General features: G+C 37.3%; 1 protein-coding gene across 1 annotated transcript in view; it reads left to right on the forward strand.

The window, feature by feature from the left end:
* Nucleotides 1-429: 429 nt before the first annotated feature.
* LOC134252475 (uncharacterized) overlaps nt 430-14230 on the forward strand; it is a 29872-nt gene continuing 16071 nt past the window's right edge. Inside the window, exons 1-3 of the mRNA XM_062734963.1 lie at nt 430-434; nt 1359-1527; nt 12606-12804. Of these exons, the coding sequence (XP_062590947.1) occupies nt 430-434; nt 1359-1527; nt 12606-12804 (373 nt within the window). The remainder of the gene's footprint in view (nt 435-1358; nt 1528-12605; nt 12805-14230) is intronic.

The raw sequence follows: 14230 nt of genomic DNA on the forward strand, positions 1-14230 counted from the left end.
CTACTTCACACAAAGATTGCTCATGACCTTAGGGTGTGTCATAACCTTGACCCAAGGTCATTTGGGGAAGTTCAAGGTCATTGGAAGAAAAAAAATTTCATAATTCATGTACGGTCCATATCTTGCTTATGGATAAACTTGGTAAGTCTTATTTCACACAAAGATTCCTCATGACCTAAGGGTGTGTCATGACCTTGATGCAAGGTCATCTATGCAAGTTCGAGGTCATTGAAAGAAAAAGTTCATAATTCATGTTTGTTACATATCTTTCTTATGGAAAAAACTTGGTAAGTGCCTGTTTTACACAAAGATTGCTTATGTCTTGAGGGTGTGTAGTGACCTTGACCCAAGGTCATTTGTGCAAGTTTAAGGACACTGAAAGGAAAAAGTTCATAATCAACATTCGGTCCATATCTGTCTAATGGATAAATGTGGTGAATTCCCATTTTACACAAAGATTGCTTATAACATGAGGTTGTGTCATGACTTTGAACCAAGGTCATTTATGCAAGTCCAAGGTCACTGACAGAAAAGTTCAGAATTTGTGTCTGGTCTGTATCTTTAGTCTTAATTTTTTTTTTATTAGGCTGCACCTTAGTTTCATTCATAAAATATATAATGAGCAATTGCATTGCACTAAAAATGTTTTAGCAGTTCTCTCTTCTCTTAGATCCATGAAATATTCATGATTTGGCACCTCTGAAAAACCCTGCGGGGGTATTTTGTCCCGTTTGGACAGTTCTAGTTTTCAACAGCCTTCAATTTTACAAGTGTCTTTCCTTAGGATAGAAAGTCTTTTAATAAAAGACATAAATGACATGTTTTATGACTTTGGTATAACAAATTTAATTGGCTATTGTCAACATACCACGTACCTGGCCATTTTTTCTATGTTTGTGACCTTAGCTGCACATTCCAATCCCGACCTTTATTAAATTTGCATCACGCTCGATTTTTTCCAAACGGTCATCTGGACTGACATTTTCTTAAAAGTTATCAGTCCAGACAAATTTTTATCGGTCTTGCCGACAGGACCGACAGATTTCGACAAGTCTGAAATTGATTCCTTTTAGCCATTTTGCACATAAATAATTTGAATAGATTAAGTAAAAGGAAGCATAAAACAACAGTTGAATGTGTTTCCTTCTATCAAAATGTATAATAGTAAAAACTAATCAAACCGAGACCAGATTTTACGATACGTATCGAACCGTGAAGGAGGCGTATTGTTTCACCCCTACAGTGCGGTTATATGCCTTATAAAATAGTTAATTATGTCAAGTGATTATGTGTCCTTATTTTAAAAACAAATGAATTCCATTTTTGAAATTAATTTTTTGATAAAATTATAGACTTAGGCTGGAGTTGTTTTTTTTACTTTCAGAACAAACCCTTGATTCTATAGTTATTGTCAGTGATCCAGTGAAATCCAAGCAAGGAGCCAACTTTCCCATAGAGCCGTACGTGGTGTTAGAATTACAAGATGCAGCGGGACGGAGAATCTTCTCTGGACAAGATTCGAGTTTGGTAAAATTTATTTTCATTGCTCTCTGGTCATCGCAAGGCATGGTCCCAAGTCCGCATTTAGCTCTCTCCTATCTGTGGCTGTTTGTTCAAAAGTGCTGTGATCTTGAATGATTATATCTCTATGCTGTAATGTCATGTTCAGCCAATGAAATTAATTGTTTCTATTGCAATTAAAAAAATCAACTATTGGCATGAACAGTAAACAAGAAAGGTCTGACTCTAAACTGCGATGGGGTAGTGAAATTTCCTGTCAAGAGTTCATTTTCGGACTATTCTTTATTTGCATTGGTCTATATTTTAATGGAAGAGGATCATACATAGTGATATAAAATTGGGAAAAAAAATGCAAATCGATTATCTGTAATATTTGGCTGGGCATAATCGTTTATAATAGAAATTTTTAACTTAAGGATATTTGATCCTCAGCCTCTGCCAGGAAGGATAACTCCAAAAATTAATATTTAATTTAAAAAGCATCAATATGAGGCTTGAAAAGGAAAACTTCATGCAACAATTTTCATCTTATTCATCTTCATATGATTCAAGGTTCATAGAAGTCTTAGAAAAGATCTTATAAAAAGTTGACATTTGTACCTCATAAAATGAAAAAAATAAACAGTTTTAGAGTAGTAAGATTTTCTGGAATCGAGCCTTAGATACCAATGCTTATCATCAAGATATGAAACAAGTGATTTGTGATGTCTTGCAATGATAGCAAAAGCCTTTTACATTATGTATTATATACAGTAGAGACTCGCTATTACGGTGACGGTTTAATACGATAGAACGCTTATTACGTTGTAAATTCAAAGCACAAATCCATTTCTTAACAAATCTATACAAAAAAGAACTGTTTATTACGTTGTCCAAAATTGCCAGGTCTCAGTAATACGATGTTAAAATTCTGTCAAAAATTTTTTCACTCCGTGTTTATTCAGTGTTGATTGCTGGAAGACACTTAAGGAGACGCTAAATAAACATTGGAACACCTGTGCTCTGAGAGAGTGTTAACTAACAGGGCAGTTAGGTGATTAGTGACGCTTGATTGCATCCACCTGGACAGTTCCAGCGAGCCCAGCAGATTTGGAGACGTGCCAAAGCCATTGTTAAACAATTAAAGTTTACTCATAAATGTAGATTCTTCTTTATCTATCGCTATAATTTTTTTAAAAATTCTTTTATACTTTATTTCATACTTAGTTTAATAAATTAATTTAATAAATAAAAGGTTATATTTAATCTTATGCATGTATGCTGTACACAGGTACACATAATTTCGTTTGCAAATAAACTGCGTAAATAAACAGCTTGGGTATCAAACATAATTTGGACAAATTTTGAACTCCACTACAAACGTTTTAGCAGCTTGGGTAGTGGCTTGGACTACCTCTCAGTTGTCAGCAGAAATACGAATCGATAATTGCTGAACTGCTAATTGACCTCTGTTCAGTAATTAAGAAAAAAATTATTTTGACAGATTGCTTGTCTATTTACTTTGACCTTTTTATCTGAATAAAAAAAAATGTTGTTGTTTATTTAGAAATGACTTTTTATTGAATACAAAGAGAATAAAATAATCAGAATTTACGTTCTCTGAATGCCTGGATACCTATTGTTTTTTTACCTAAAATATATTTGTTGATCAATTTGCAATGAGAAAACGCACAGCTGATATTCCTATTCGCTTTTTCTGTATATTGGAGATTTGACAATTTTTCCAATGAAATATAATTAACTTGAATGTTTAACTTTAAAGAAATACTGTGGGTAAATTTACATTACTTTGTGGATTCAGAGATACTGCAGAAGTACTTTTTTCCGTGTGGTATTAATTAACGCTATGTACACGGTCACAATGTAGACTGTGTAAACTGTAGGGAGCGTAACTATTAAATGTGTAGCAAAACCCGAACCAGGCCAGATATTTCTACATGTTGAAGCTCAGCATATTATTATATATAGAATTTGAATTATATAAGTAAGTTACGTGACGAATACATTAGTATATTTAGTAATTTTCCAAAAAGCAAAAAAGGTTTTCAGTTTCGAATTTCCCGGCCTGGCCCTAATTTTCGTAACCCATTTTAAACACACTTTGTTGTGGATGCAAATGTTAGAATAAATGTTAGAACAAAATATACTTCCGCAGAGATTGTGTATATAATCATAATTCATATTCATACGATCTTATTAAGTATAATGTTGCTAAATGAATTTTCTGGTATGTAATCAAATATAAAGTTCAATGTTTAAATTGTGAAGAAAAAAAGTTCACCAGATTTCTGTGCAAGTAAAGCATCATTTTACCACCAAATGCCAAGCTACGGTGATGAACTAGGTCTATATTTTCTTGTTGAAAATTCAAGTAAATTGAAAAGTTGAATTCTAATTAATCCAGAATGGTTATACAACAGCGGACCTGCCATCTTAACTTCTCGGCAAAACAAACGTGTTTCTTCAAGCTCGCTAGATGTGTTTGATAATCTCATCGCACATGTGTAGACCAAAGCTAACTGGTTTTGTAGGCACAGGTATGTGCAGTGTTTGCTAGGAGACTGGGTGACAGTAATGCTACTGACTCATGAACTGTACACCAGCTTCATAACAAGACAGTGCAGTTTTTAGGTCACCTGAGTAAACTCAGGCGACCTATTGCTATCTGTTTTCGTCCGTCGTCGTCCGTCGTGCGTTAACATTTGAACATTTTCAGCTTCTTCTCTGCAACCACTGAACCAATTTCAACTAAATTTGGCACAAAGCATCTATGGGTGAAGGGGAACAAAAATTGTGAATTTCATGATCCCTGCCGCCCTGGGGCCTGAGGGGGGGGGGGGCCAAAACCACTAAAATTAATGCAAACTTTAAAAATCTTCTTCTTTACTCCTGGACATCAAGCAGTCAAACTGTTTGCATGATTGTAATCAGCAATGAGTCCTCTACCAAAATTGTGAAATTCATGGCCCCGGGGTCGGGGTTCTCGTGCTAGGGCGGGGCTAAATAAGTAGGTAGTGAAAATGCATTATTTCTTTGAAAATCTTCTTCTCTGCTCCTGGGTATTAAATAAACCAACTAAGTACAGTTATGATGAGCAAGAGTGCCTCTACCAAAATTGTGAATCTTATGGCCCCAGGGTCAGGGGTTCCGGTGTTAGGGTGGGGCTCTATTGATTATATAGTGAAAATACATGAATTCTTTAAAAATCTTCTTCTCTGCTCCTGGGTATTAAATAAACTAAGTCCATAGTTATGATGAGCAAGAGTGCCTCTACCAAAATTGTGAATTTTATGGCCCCAGGGTCAGGAGTTCTTGTTTTAGGGCGGGGCTCTAATGATTATATAGTGAAATGCATGAATTCTTTGAACATCTTATCCTTTGCTCCTGATTAATATACTAATGATCTAATTACATGTATTTAAGGTGGCCAGGATTTATTTTATTTTCAGTTTTACAAATCCTCCACTCAAGGTTTTTAATTTTCAGAAAAAAATTAAACATTTTTTTTCTTTCCGATGTCAAATTTGAGTCGGGATCGAGATTTCAAATTTACGAACTCGCACTTCCGGTTTTAAGATGAAATGGCGGGTAAATAAAGCTAGATCTGAGAAGATAGCTTGGTTTAGTGTAAAATTCATCGATACGAGTGCCATTCAAAACGTTTCACCCGTTCAAAGGACAAATAAAATGCTGACGACTTTGTTGCACAATGACATGCTGGTGAGATAATTATGTATTCGTTTTAAAAGTATCTGTCTGTAAATCATTTTCCTCCCCCAGGTTTTAAACTGCCCGTGGTAGCTATTGCATATTGCCAGCGACATTGTTTAGGTTTCTGTTATAGCTTACAGTCCAAGCATCATTCTTCAGAAAAGGGTTGCTTATGCATCAGATGTAATGAATAAAACTTTGGGAGAAGTTAAGTCCATTTGAGGAAGAAATAAACAATAACCTGAAGAAATAAAAAAAAAATTCAACTATTAAAAGGCAAGAATATACAAATATATACAGGCATGTAGTATCATTTGTATCAGCTAGAAAAATTATTTTACACTTACAGGGTTCGACATTCGCGCTCGTCACCTCGTCATTTCCACCCTGAAATGATTTCGGACGACCTGATTTTCAGTCTGGCTCGCCCAAATGACGACCTGGGACAAGTTGGGAATATTTAAGCCTAATAATGATGTTTAATATTTTAACGTAAACTTCATAAGACCTTCAAAACATCAGCCGAGTAGATTTTTTTCCTGCCAAATCTGCGTTCGATCAATCAACTGATGCAATTTCTACTAAAAGTCTTTAATAAAGTTTTATTTGAGATATAAAATATGCCAACTTAGTCAACAATCACCTTAAATATAAATAGTAATAATCATCATTGTAACATCTTGCATTTCCCCTACAACTTTCTGATCATAATGATCGTTTTCTGCTGCTAGACAGCCATGTTGGGTGTCCACTGTAATATAACACCTAATTAATTCAGTCCAGGGTTATTCGACCCGATTTATTTAGGCCTTCATGGCAAGTGAAAATGAATATTGTAAGCTACAAACTTTAGCATTCTGCATGTCTGATTCTGCTTATATTTTTGTTTGATAAAATACTAGAAGACATCTTTACATTCCAAAAATGTCTGGTTTACATTTTTTAATACAAAAACACAACTTCTACTAATTATCATAACAAATTTTAAACAATTTTCACATTAAGTTTTGTTTCAATTGATATTTTTTTTGGACAACCTGAAATTCATTCGGGCAACCTGTGATCATACCAAGGTTGCCCGAATGGCGAGACCAAATTTTGACGAGTGTCGGACCCTGCACTTAATTGAAAAAATGTTTACCCTACTCCCCAATACTCCCTGTCTGTTTTATGATAGGAATATTATAATTTTAGGCATCAAGTAAATTTTAGAACAATGTCTACACATTCACCTAACACATATTAAAAAATTGAAGATATATTGAAAGACTTTTAAAGAATTGATTTTTAGGTCACCTGAGTCACTCAGGTGACCTATTGCCATCCGTGTTTGTCCGTCGGCGTCCGTCGTTCGTCGTGTGTTAACATTTGAACATTTTCAGCTTCTTCTCTGAAACCGCTAAACCAATTTCAACCAAATTTAGTATACAGCATCTGTGGGTGAAGGGGAACAAAAATTGTGAATTTCATGGTCCCTGCCCCCCTGGGGCCTGAGGGGTGGGGCCAAAACCACTAAAATTAATGCAATCTTTAAAAATCTTCTTCTTTACTCCTCGACATCAAGCAGTCAAACTGTTTGCATGATTGTAATCAGCAATGAGTCCTCTACCAAAATTGTGAAATTCATGGCCCTGGGGTCGGGGTTCTAGTGCTAGGGCGGGGCTAAATAAGTAGGTAGTGAAAATGCATTATTTCTTTGAAAATCTTCTTCTCTGCTCCTGGGTATTAAATAAACCAACTAAGTACATAGTTATGATGAGCAAGAGTGCCTCTACCAAAATTGTGAATTTTATGACCCCAGGGTCAGGGGTTCTGGTGTTAGGGCGGGGCTCTATTGATTATATAGTGAAAATACATGAATTCTTTGAAAATCTTCTTCTCTGCTCCTGGGTATTAAATAAACTAACCAAGTCCATAGTTATGATGAGCAAGAGTGCCTCTACCGAAATTGTGAATTTTATGGCCCCAGGGTCAGGGGTTCTTGTTTTAGGGTGGGGCTCTAATGATTATATAGTGAAATGCATGCATTCCCTGAACATCTTATCTTTTGCTCCTGGTTAATATGCTAATGATCTAATTACATATTTAAGGCCAGGATTTATTTTATTTTCAGTTTTACAAACCTTCCGCTCAAGGTTTTTAATTTTCAGAAAAAAAAAAATTCTTTCCGATGTCAAATTTGAGTCGGGATCGAGATTTCAAATATACGAACTCGCACTTCTGGTTCTACGATCTCGAAACGGCGGGTAAAAAAGCTAGTTCTGAGAAGATGGCTTGGTTTAGTGTAAAATTCATCGATAAGAGTGCCATTCAAAACGTTTCACCCGTTCAAAGGACAAATAAAATGCTGATGACTTTGTTGCACAATGACATGCTGGTGAGATAATTATGTATTCGTTTCAAAAGTATCTGTAAATTTCCCCCCCCCCCCCCCCCCCCCCCCCCCCCCCAGGTTTTAAACTGCTCGTGGTACATGTAGCTATTGCATATTGCCAGCGACATTGTTTAGGTCTCTGTTATAGCTTACAGTCTAAGCATCATTCTTGCTTATGCATCAGATGTAATGAATAAAACTTTGGGAGAAGTTAAGTCCATTTGAGGAAGAAATAAACAATAACTTGTAGAAATAAAATAAATTCAACTATTAAAAGGCAAGTAGAATATACAAATATATACAGGCATGTAGTATCATTTGTATCAGCCAGAAAAATTATTTCACACTTAATTGAAAAAATGTTTACCCTACTCCCCAATACTCCCTGTCTGTTTTATGATAGGAATTATAATCTTAGGCATCAAGTAAATTTTAGAACAATGTCTACACTATTGAAAGACTTTTTATATTACTGGCCGAAACTGGCAGATGATGAAATAAGCAATTAAATGTTCTACTTTCCTATTTGTAAGCATTATGTGTCCAGTGGTAAGGAGCCTGTTAGGATAGCATAAAAAAAGAATGTACAAATGTTAATAATTGATTTATCAAATTTTTTTTATTTCCTTCTCCTTCGGGACTTTTTTATTCTCATGTTCATAACTAAACCTAGACATAAAAAAAAATGCTCGCCTTATAATGAAGAAAAGGGCCTCTTTCAAAATAGATAATTTCAGGACTGCTGGGTCAGGGGTACTAGGGGGGTACTTTGACTAAAAATAAATGCTTTGAAATCTGCCCTTTGATAAGCAATGGTGCCTCTTTCAAAATTTGTGAATTTCATGGCTTTTGGATTAAAACACGAACCAAATACAATCACTGGAAAGTTGTTACATGATGCTCAGGTGACCTATAAGGCCCGTGGGCCTCTTGTTTAAAATATATTTTGACCAACATCACAAAATTTATATAACTGGCCCAAACTGGCAGATGATGAAATAAGCAATTAAATGTTCTACTTTCCTATTTGTAAGCATTATGTGTCCAGTGGTAAGGAGCCTATTAGAATAGCATAAAAAAAGAATGTACAAATGTTAATAACTGATTTATCAAAATTTTTTTAGCTCACCTGAGCCGAAGGCTCAAGTGAGCTTTTCTGATCACATTTTGTCCGTCGTTCGTCCGTCCGTCTGTCTAGCTGTCCGTCTGTCTGTCCGTCTGTAAACTTTTCACATTTTCGACTTCTTCTCAAGAACCACTGGGCCAATTTTGACCAAACTTGGTACAAAGCATCCTTGGGTGAAGGGGAATTTAAATTGTTAAAATGAAGGGACATATCCCCTCGCAAGGGGAGATAATCAAGAAAAGACAAAAAATAGGGTTGGGTCATTAAAAAATCTTCTTCTCAAGAACCACTGAGCCAGTAAAGCTGAAACTTTTGTGGAAGCATCCTGGTATAATGTAGATTCTAAATTGTTCAAATAATGACCCCCGGGGGAAGGGCGGGGCCACAATGGGGAACCAAAGTTTTATATAGAAATATATAGGAAAAGTCTTTGAAAATCTTCTTCTCAAGAACCACTGGGCCAGAAAAGCTGAAACTTATGTGGAAGCATCCTGGTATAATGTAGAATCTAAATTGTTCACATCATGACCCCCGGGGGAAAGGCGGGGCCACAATGGGGAATCAAAGTTTTACATAGAAATATATAGGAAAAATCTTTGAAAATCTTCTTCTCAAGAACCACTGGGTCAGAAAAGCTAAAACTTATGTGGAAGCATCCTGGTATAATGTAGATTCTAAATTGTTCAAATAATGACCCCCGAGGGAAGGGCGGGGCCACAATGGGGAATCAAAGTTTTATATAGAAATATATAGGAAAAAACTTTGAAAATCTTCTTCTCAAGAACCACTGAGCCAGAAACGCTGAAAGTTATGTGGAAGCACCCTGGTATAGTGTAGATTTTAAATTGTTCAAATCATGACCCCCAGGGGAAGGGCAGGGCCACAATTGGGTATCAAAGTTTTACATAGAAATATATAGGAAAAATTTTTGAAAATCTTCTTCTCAAGAACCACTGGGACAGAAAAGCTAAAACTTATGTGGAAGCATCCTGGTATAATGTAGATTCTAAATTGTTTAAATAATGACCCTCGGGGGAAGGGCGGGGCCAAAATGGGGAATCAAAGTTTTATATAGAAATATATAGGAAAAATCTTTGAAAATCTTCTCAAGAAAAGCTGAAAGTTATGTGGAAGCACCCTGGTATAGTGTAGATTTTAAATTGTTCAAATCATGACCCCCGGGGGAAGGGCAGGGCCACAATTGGGTATCAAAGTTTTACATAGAAATATATAGGAAAAATTTTTGAAAATATTCTTCTCAAGAACCACTGGTTCAGAAAAGCTAAAACTTATGTGGAAGCATCCTGGTATAATGTAGATTCTAAATTGTTCAAATAATGACCCCCGGGGGAAGGGCGGGGCCAAAATGGGGAATCAAAGTTTTATATAGAAATATATAGGAAAAATCTTTGAAAATCATCTTCTCAAGAATCACTGGGCCAGAAAAAGTGAAGCTTATGTGGAAGCATTCTGGGGTAGTGTAAATTCTAAATTGTAGGAATCATGACCCCTAGGGGAAGGGCTTCTCAGGAACCACTGTGCCAAAAAAGCTGAAACATATGTGCCCATTGAAGGATCATGGGGTAGTGTAGATTTCAAAATGTCTAACTTATGATCAGTGGGGTAGGGTGGGGATGCATTATGTATAATAAGGGGGAAATCTGGTAAAGAACAGAATGGTCAAAGCTTCTCAGGTGAGCGATGTGGCCCATGGGCCTCTTGTCTTTTATTTCCTTCTCCTTCGAGACTTTTTTATTCTCATGTTCATAACTAAACCTAAACATTAATAAAAACTGCTGGCCTTATAATGAAGAAATGGGCCTTTTTCAAAATAGATAATTTCAGGGCCGCTGGGTCAGGGGTACCAGAGGGGTACTTTGACTAAAATAAATTAATGCTATGAAATCTGCCTTTTGATAAGCAATGGTGCCTCCTTCAAAATTTGTGAATTTCATAGCTTTTGGATTAAAACACGAATCAAATACAATTGCTGGAAAGTTGTTACATGATACTCAGGTGACCTATAAGGCCCGTGGGCCTCTTGTTTTTAGCTCACCTGAGCCGAAGGCTCAAGTGAGCTTTTCTGATCACATTTTGTCCGTCGTCCGTCTGTCTGTCCGTCTAAACTTTTCACATTTTCAACTTCTTCTCAAGAACCACGGGGCCAATTTTGACCAAACTTGGTACAAAGCATCCTTGGGTGAAAGGGAATTTAAATTGTTAAAATGAAGGGCCAAGTTCCCTCACAAGGGGAGATAATCAAGAAAAGACAAAAATAGGGTGGGGTCATTAAAAAATCTTCTTCTCAAGAACCACTGAGCCAGAAAAGCTGAAACTTATGTGGAAGCATCCTGGGGTAGTGTAGATTCTAAATTGTTCAAATCATGACCCCTGGGGGTAGGGCGGGGCCACAATGGGGAATCCAAGTTTTACATAGAAATATATAGGAAAAATCTTTGAAAATCTTCTTCTCAAGAACCACTGGGCCAGAAAAGCTGAAACTTATGTGGAAGCATCCTGGGGTAGTGTAAATTCTAAATTGTTCAAATCATGACCTCCGGGGGTTGGGCGGGGCCACAATGGGGAATCCAAGTTTTACATAGAAATATATAGGAAAAATCTTTGAAAATCTTCTTCTCAAGAACCACTGGGCCAGAAAAGCTGAAACTTATGTGGAAGCATCCTGGGGTAGTGTAGATTCTAAATTATTCAAATCATGACCCCCGGGGGTAGGGCGGGGCCACAATGGGGAATCCAAGTTTTACATAGAAATCTTTGAAAAATCTTCTTCTCAAGAACCACTGGGCCCTTAGAGCTGAAACTTATGTGGAAGCATCCTGGGGTAGTGTAGATTCTAAATTGTTCAATTCATGACCCCTGGGGGTAGGGCGGGGCCACAATGAGGAATCTAAGTTTTACATAGAAATATATAGGAAAAATCTTTGAAAATCTTCTTCTCAAGAACCACTGGGCCAGAAAAGCTGAAACTTATGTGGAAGCATCCTGGGGTAGTGTAGATTCTAAATTGTTCAAATCATGACCCGCGGGGGTAGGGCGGGGCCACAATGGGAAATCCAAGTTTTACATAGAAATATACGGAACAAATCATTTGTAATCTTCTCAAGAACTACTGGGCCAAGAAAGCTGAAACTTTTGTGGAAGCATCCTGGGGTAGTGTAGATTTCAAAATGTCTAAATTATGATCAGTGGGGTAGGGTGAGGTCGCAGTATGTATTTAAAGGGGGAAATCTGGTAAAGAACAGAATGGTCAAAGCTTCCCAGGTGAGCGATGTGGCCCATGGGCCTTTTGTTTATAGAAGTCATTAAACACTCTTAAATCTAAAAGTTGAATATCTTTGGATATGGGGTAACCCATATCTATACTTGTTATGAGTATTTTTTATTTGAGTACTTAACTTCTTATTTTATGAACCTGAGGATAAGACTACCTTAAATGAAATAAATATAGATAAGTTAAACTTATTCAGATTTCAGTTAGACTTTTATTAAAAAATCATTTAATTAATACATAATTCAAAAATGCTCAAAATTCTTTTAATGAAGTAGAAAATAAAATTTCTTTACTTACAAAAAATCAATGTATTGAATCAGAATGGGAACTTATTTTCAAAAATCATTACTTTTAAACTCTTTGCACTTGGTTTTGGTAGTAAAATTAAAGTATGATAATTTTTTTTTATGTCATTGATGTTGGTGACATTATTTTTAAATTGATTAGTAGCATCAAAGAGCTCCTAACGGCCAACAGTAGATTGTTGGCGACAATTGTTCTATCACTTATCATACACCCCTACTCAGATATATATGTTTATTACAGTAAACAGATGACAATTGTGTCTCTCTATGTTGCAGACAATAAATGTGGCTGCCAGTGATAATTCTGCCTGTTTGTCAACTGATTCAGCAACATTGGTGGCAAAAGATGGCAGAGCAATATTTGTCGGGTCTTTCTGTGCTCCATTATCAAATGTGTCACTGTCTTTTTCAACAACAAGTGCAATATCAGCAAACTTAGTGACAAGTGGTTCAACAGCAACATTTGAAGTCACAGGTAAAAGAATAAAATTGTGTAACATCAACAACAATCAATTTTAGGTGGTTTGAAAATTTGTCATGCTTCCAGTTGATTGCAAAGGGGACTTTAGCCAAAGTTCTTACATGTTTTGGATTAAAGATCTCCAACCCTAAAGTAGGGTTGCTAAGGAGAAATTCATGATTTTTAAGCTCTACTGGCCAGAAACCAGAAGAGGTTACCAATTACAGCCCTTAGTCATCCCCAACCAATAACATACGTTAGTCACCCCCAACCAATTACAATGGACCCTCATTTATCCGGACGCTTTGGTTCTTAGTCATTTGTCCGGATATGTGAAGCGTCCGGATATCTGAATTACCTGTTAAACAAGACAAAATAACATTAAAAAATTCTGTTCCCATGAAAAATCGTCCGGATACTGAAGCATCCGGATATCTGAAGGTCCACTGTACATCCCTTAGTCACCCTCAACCAGTTACAGCCCTTAGTCACCCCCTACCGATTACATCCCTTAGTCATCCCCAACCAATTACATCCCTTAGTCACTCCCAACCAATTACATCCCTTAGTCACCCTCAACCAGTTACAGTCCTTAGTCACCTCAATCAGTTACTGCCCTTAGTCACCCTCAACCAGTTACAGCCCTTAGTCACCCCAACCAATTACATCCCTTAGTCACCCTCAACCAGTTACTGCCCTTAATCACCTCAACCAGTTACTGCCCTTAGTCACCCCAACCAATTACATCCCTAAGTCACCCCCAACCAATTACATCCCTTAGTCACCCCCAACCAATTACATCCCGTAAGTCACCCTCAACCAGTTACTGCCCTTAGTCACCTCAACCAGTTACAGCCCTTAGTCACCCCCAACCAGTTACAGCCCTTAAGCACCCTCAACCAGTTACTGCCCTTAGTCACCTCAACCAGTTACTGCCCTTAGTCACCCTCAATCAGTTACAGCCCTTAGTCACCTCAACCAGTTACAGCCCTTAGTCACCCCCAACCAGTTACAGACCTTAGTCACCTCAACCAGTTAGCCCTTAGTCACCTCCACCTGTTACTGCCCTTAGTCACCCCCAACCAGTTACAGCCCTTAGTCACCCCAACCAGTTACAGTCCTTAGTCACCCTCAACCAGTTACAGCCCTTAGTCACCCCCAACCAGTTACAGCCCTAAGTCACCTCAACCAGTTACAGCCCTTAGTCACCCCCCAACCAGTTACAGCCCTTAGTCACCCCCAACTAGTTACAGCCCTTAGTCACCTCAACCAGTTACAGCCCTTAGTCACCCTCAACCAGTAACAGCCCTTAGTCACACTCAACCAGTTACAGCCCTTAGTCACCTCAACCAGTTACTGCCCTTAGTCACCCCAACAAATTACAGTCCTTAGTCACCCCAACCAATTACATCCCTTAGTCACCCCCAACCAGTTACAGCCC

This window comes from Saccostrea cucullata, unplaced genomic scaffold (assembly GCF_032062105.1).
Source record: "Saccostrea cucullata isolate Sc308-1 unplaced genomic scaffold, CSIRO_AGI_Scuc_v1 ctg3220, whole genome shotgun sequence".
NCBI lineage: Eukaryota > Metazoa > Mollusca > Bivalvia > Ostreida > Ostreidae > Saccostrea > Saccostrea cuccullata.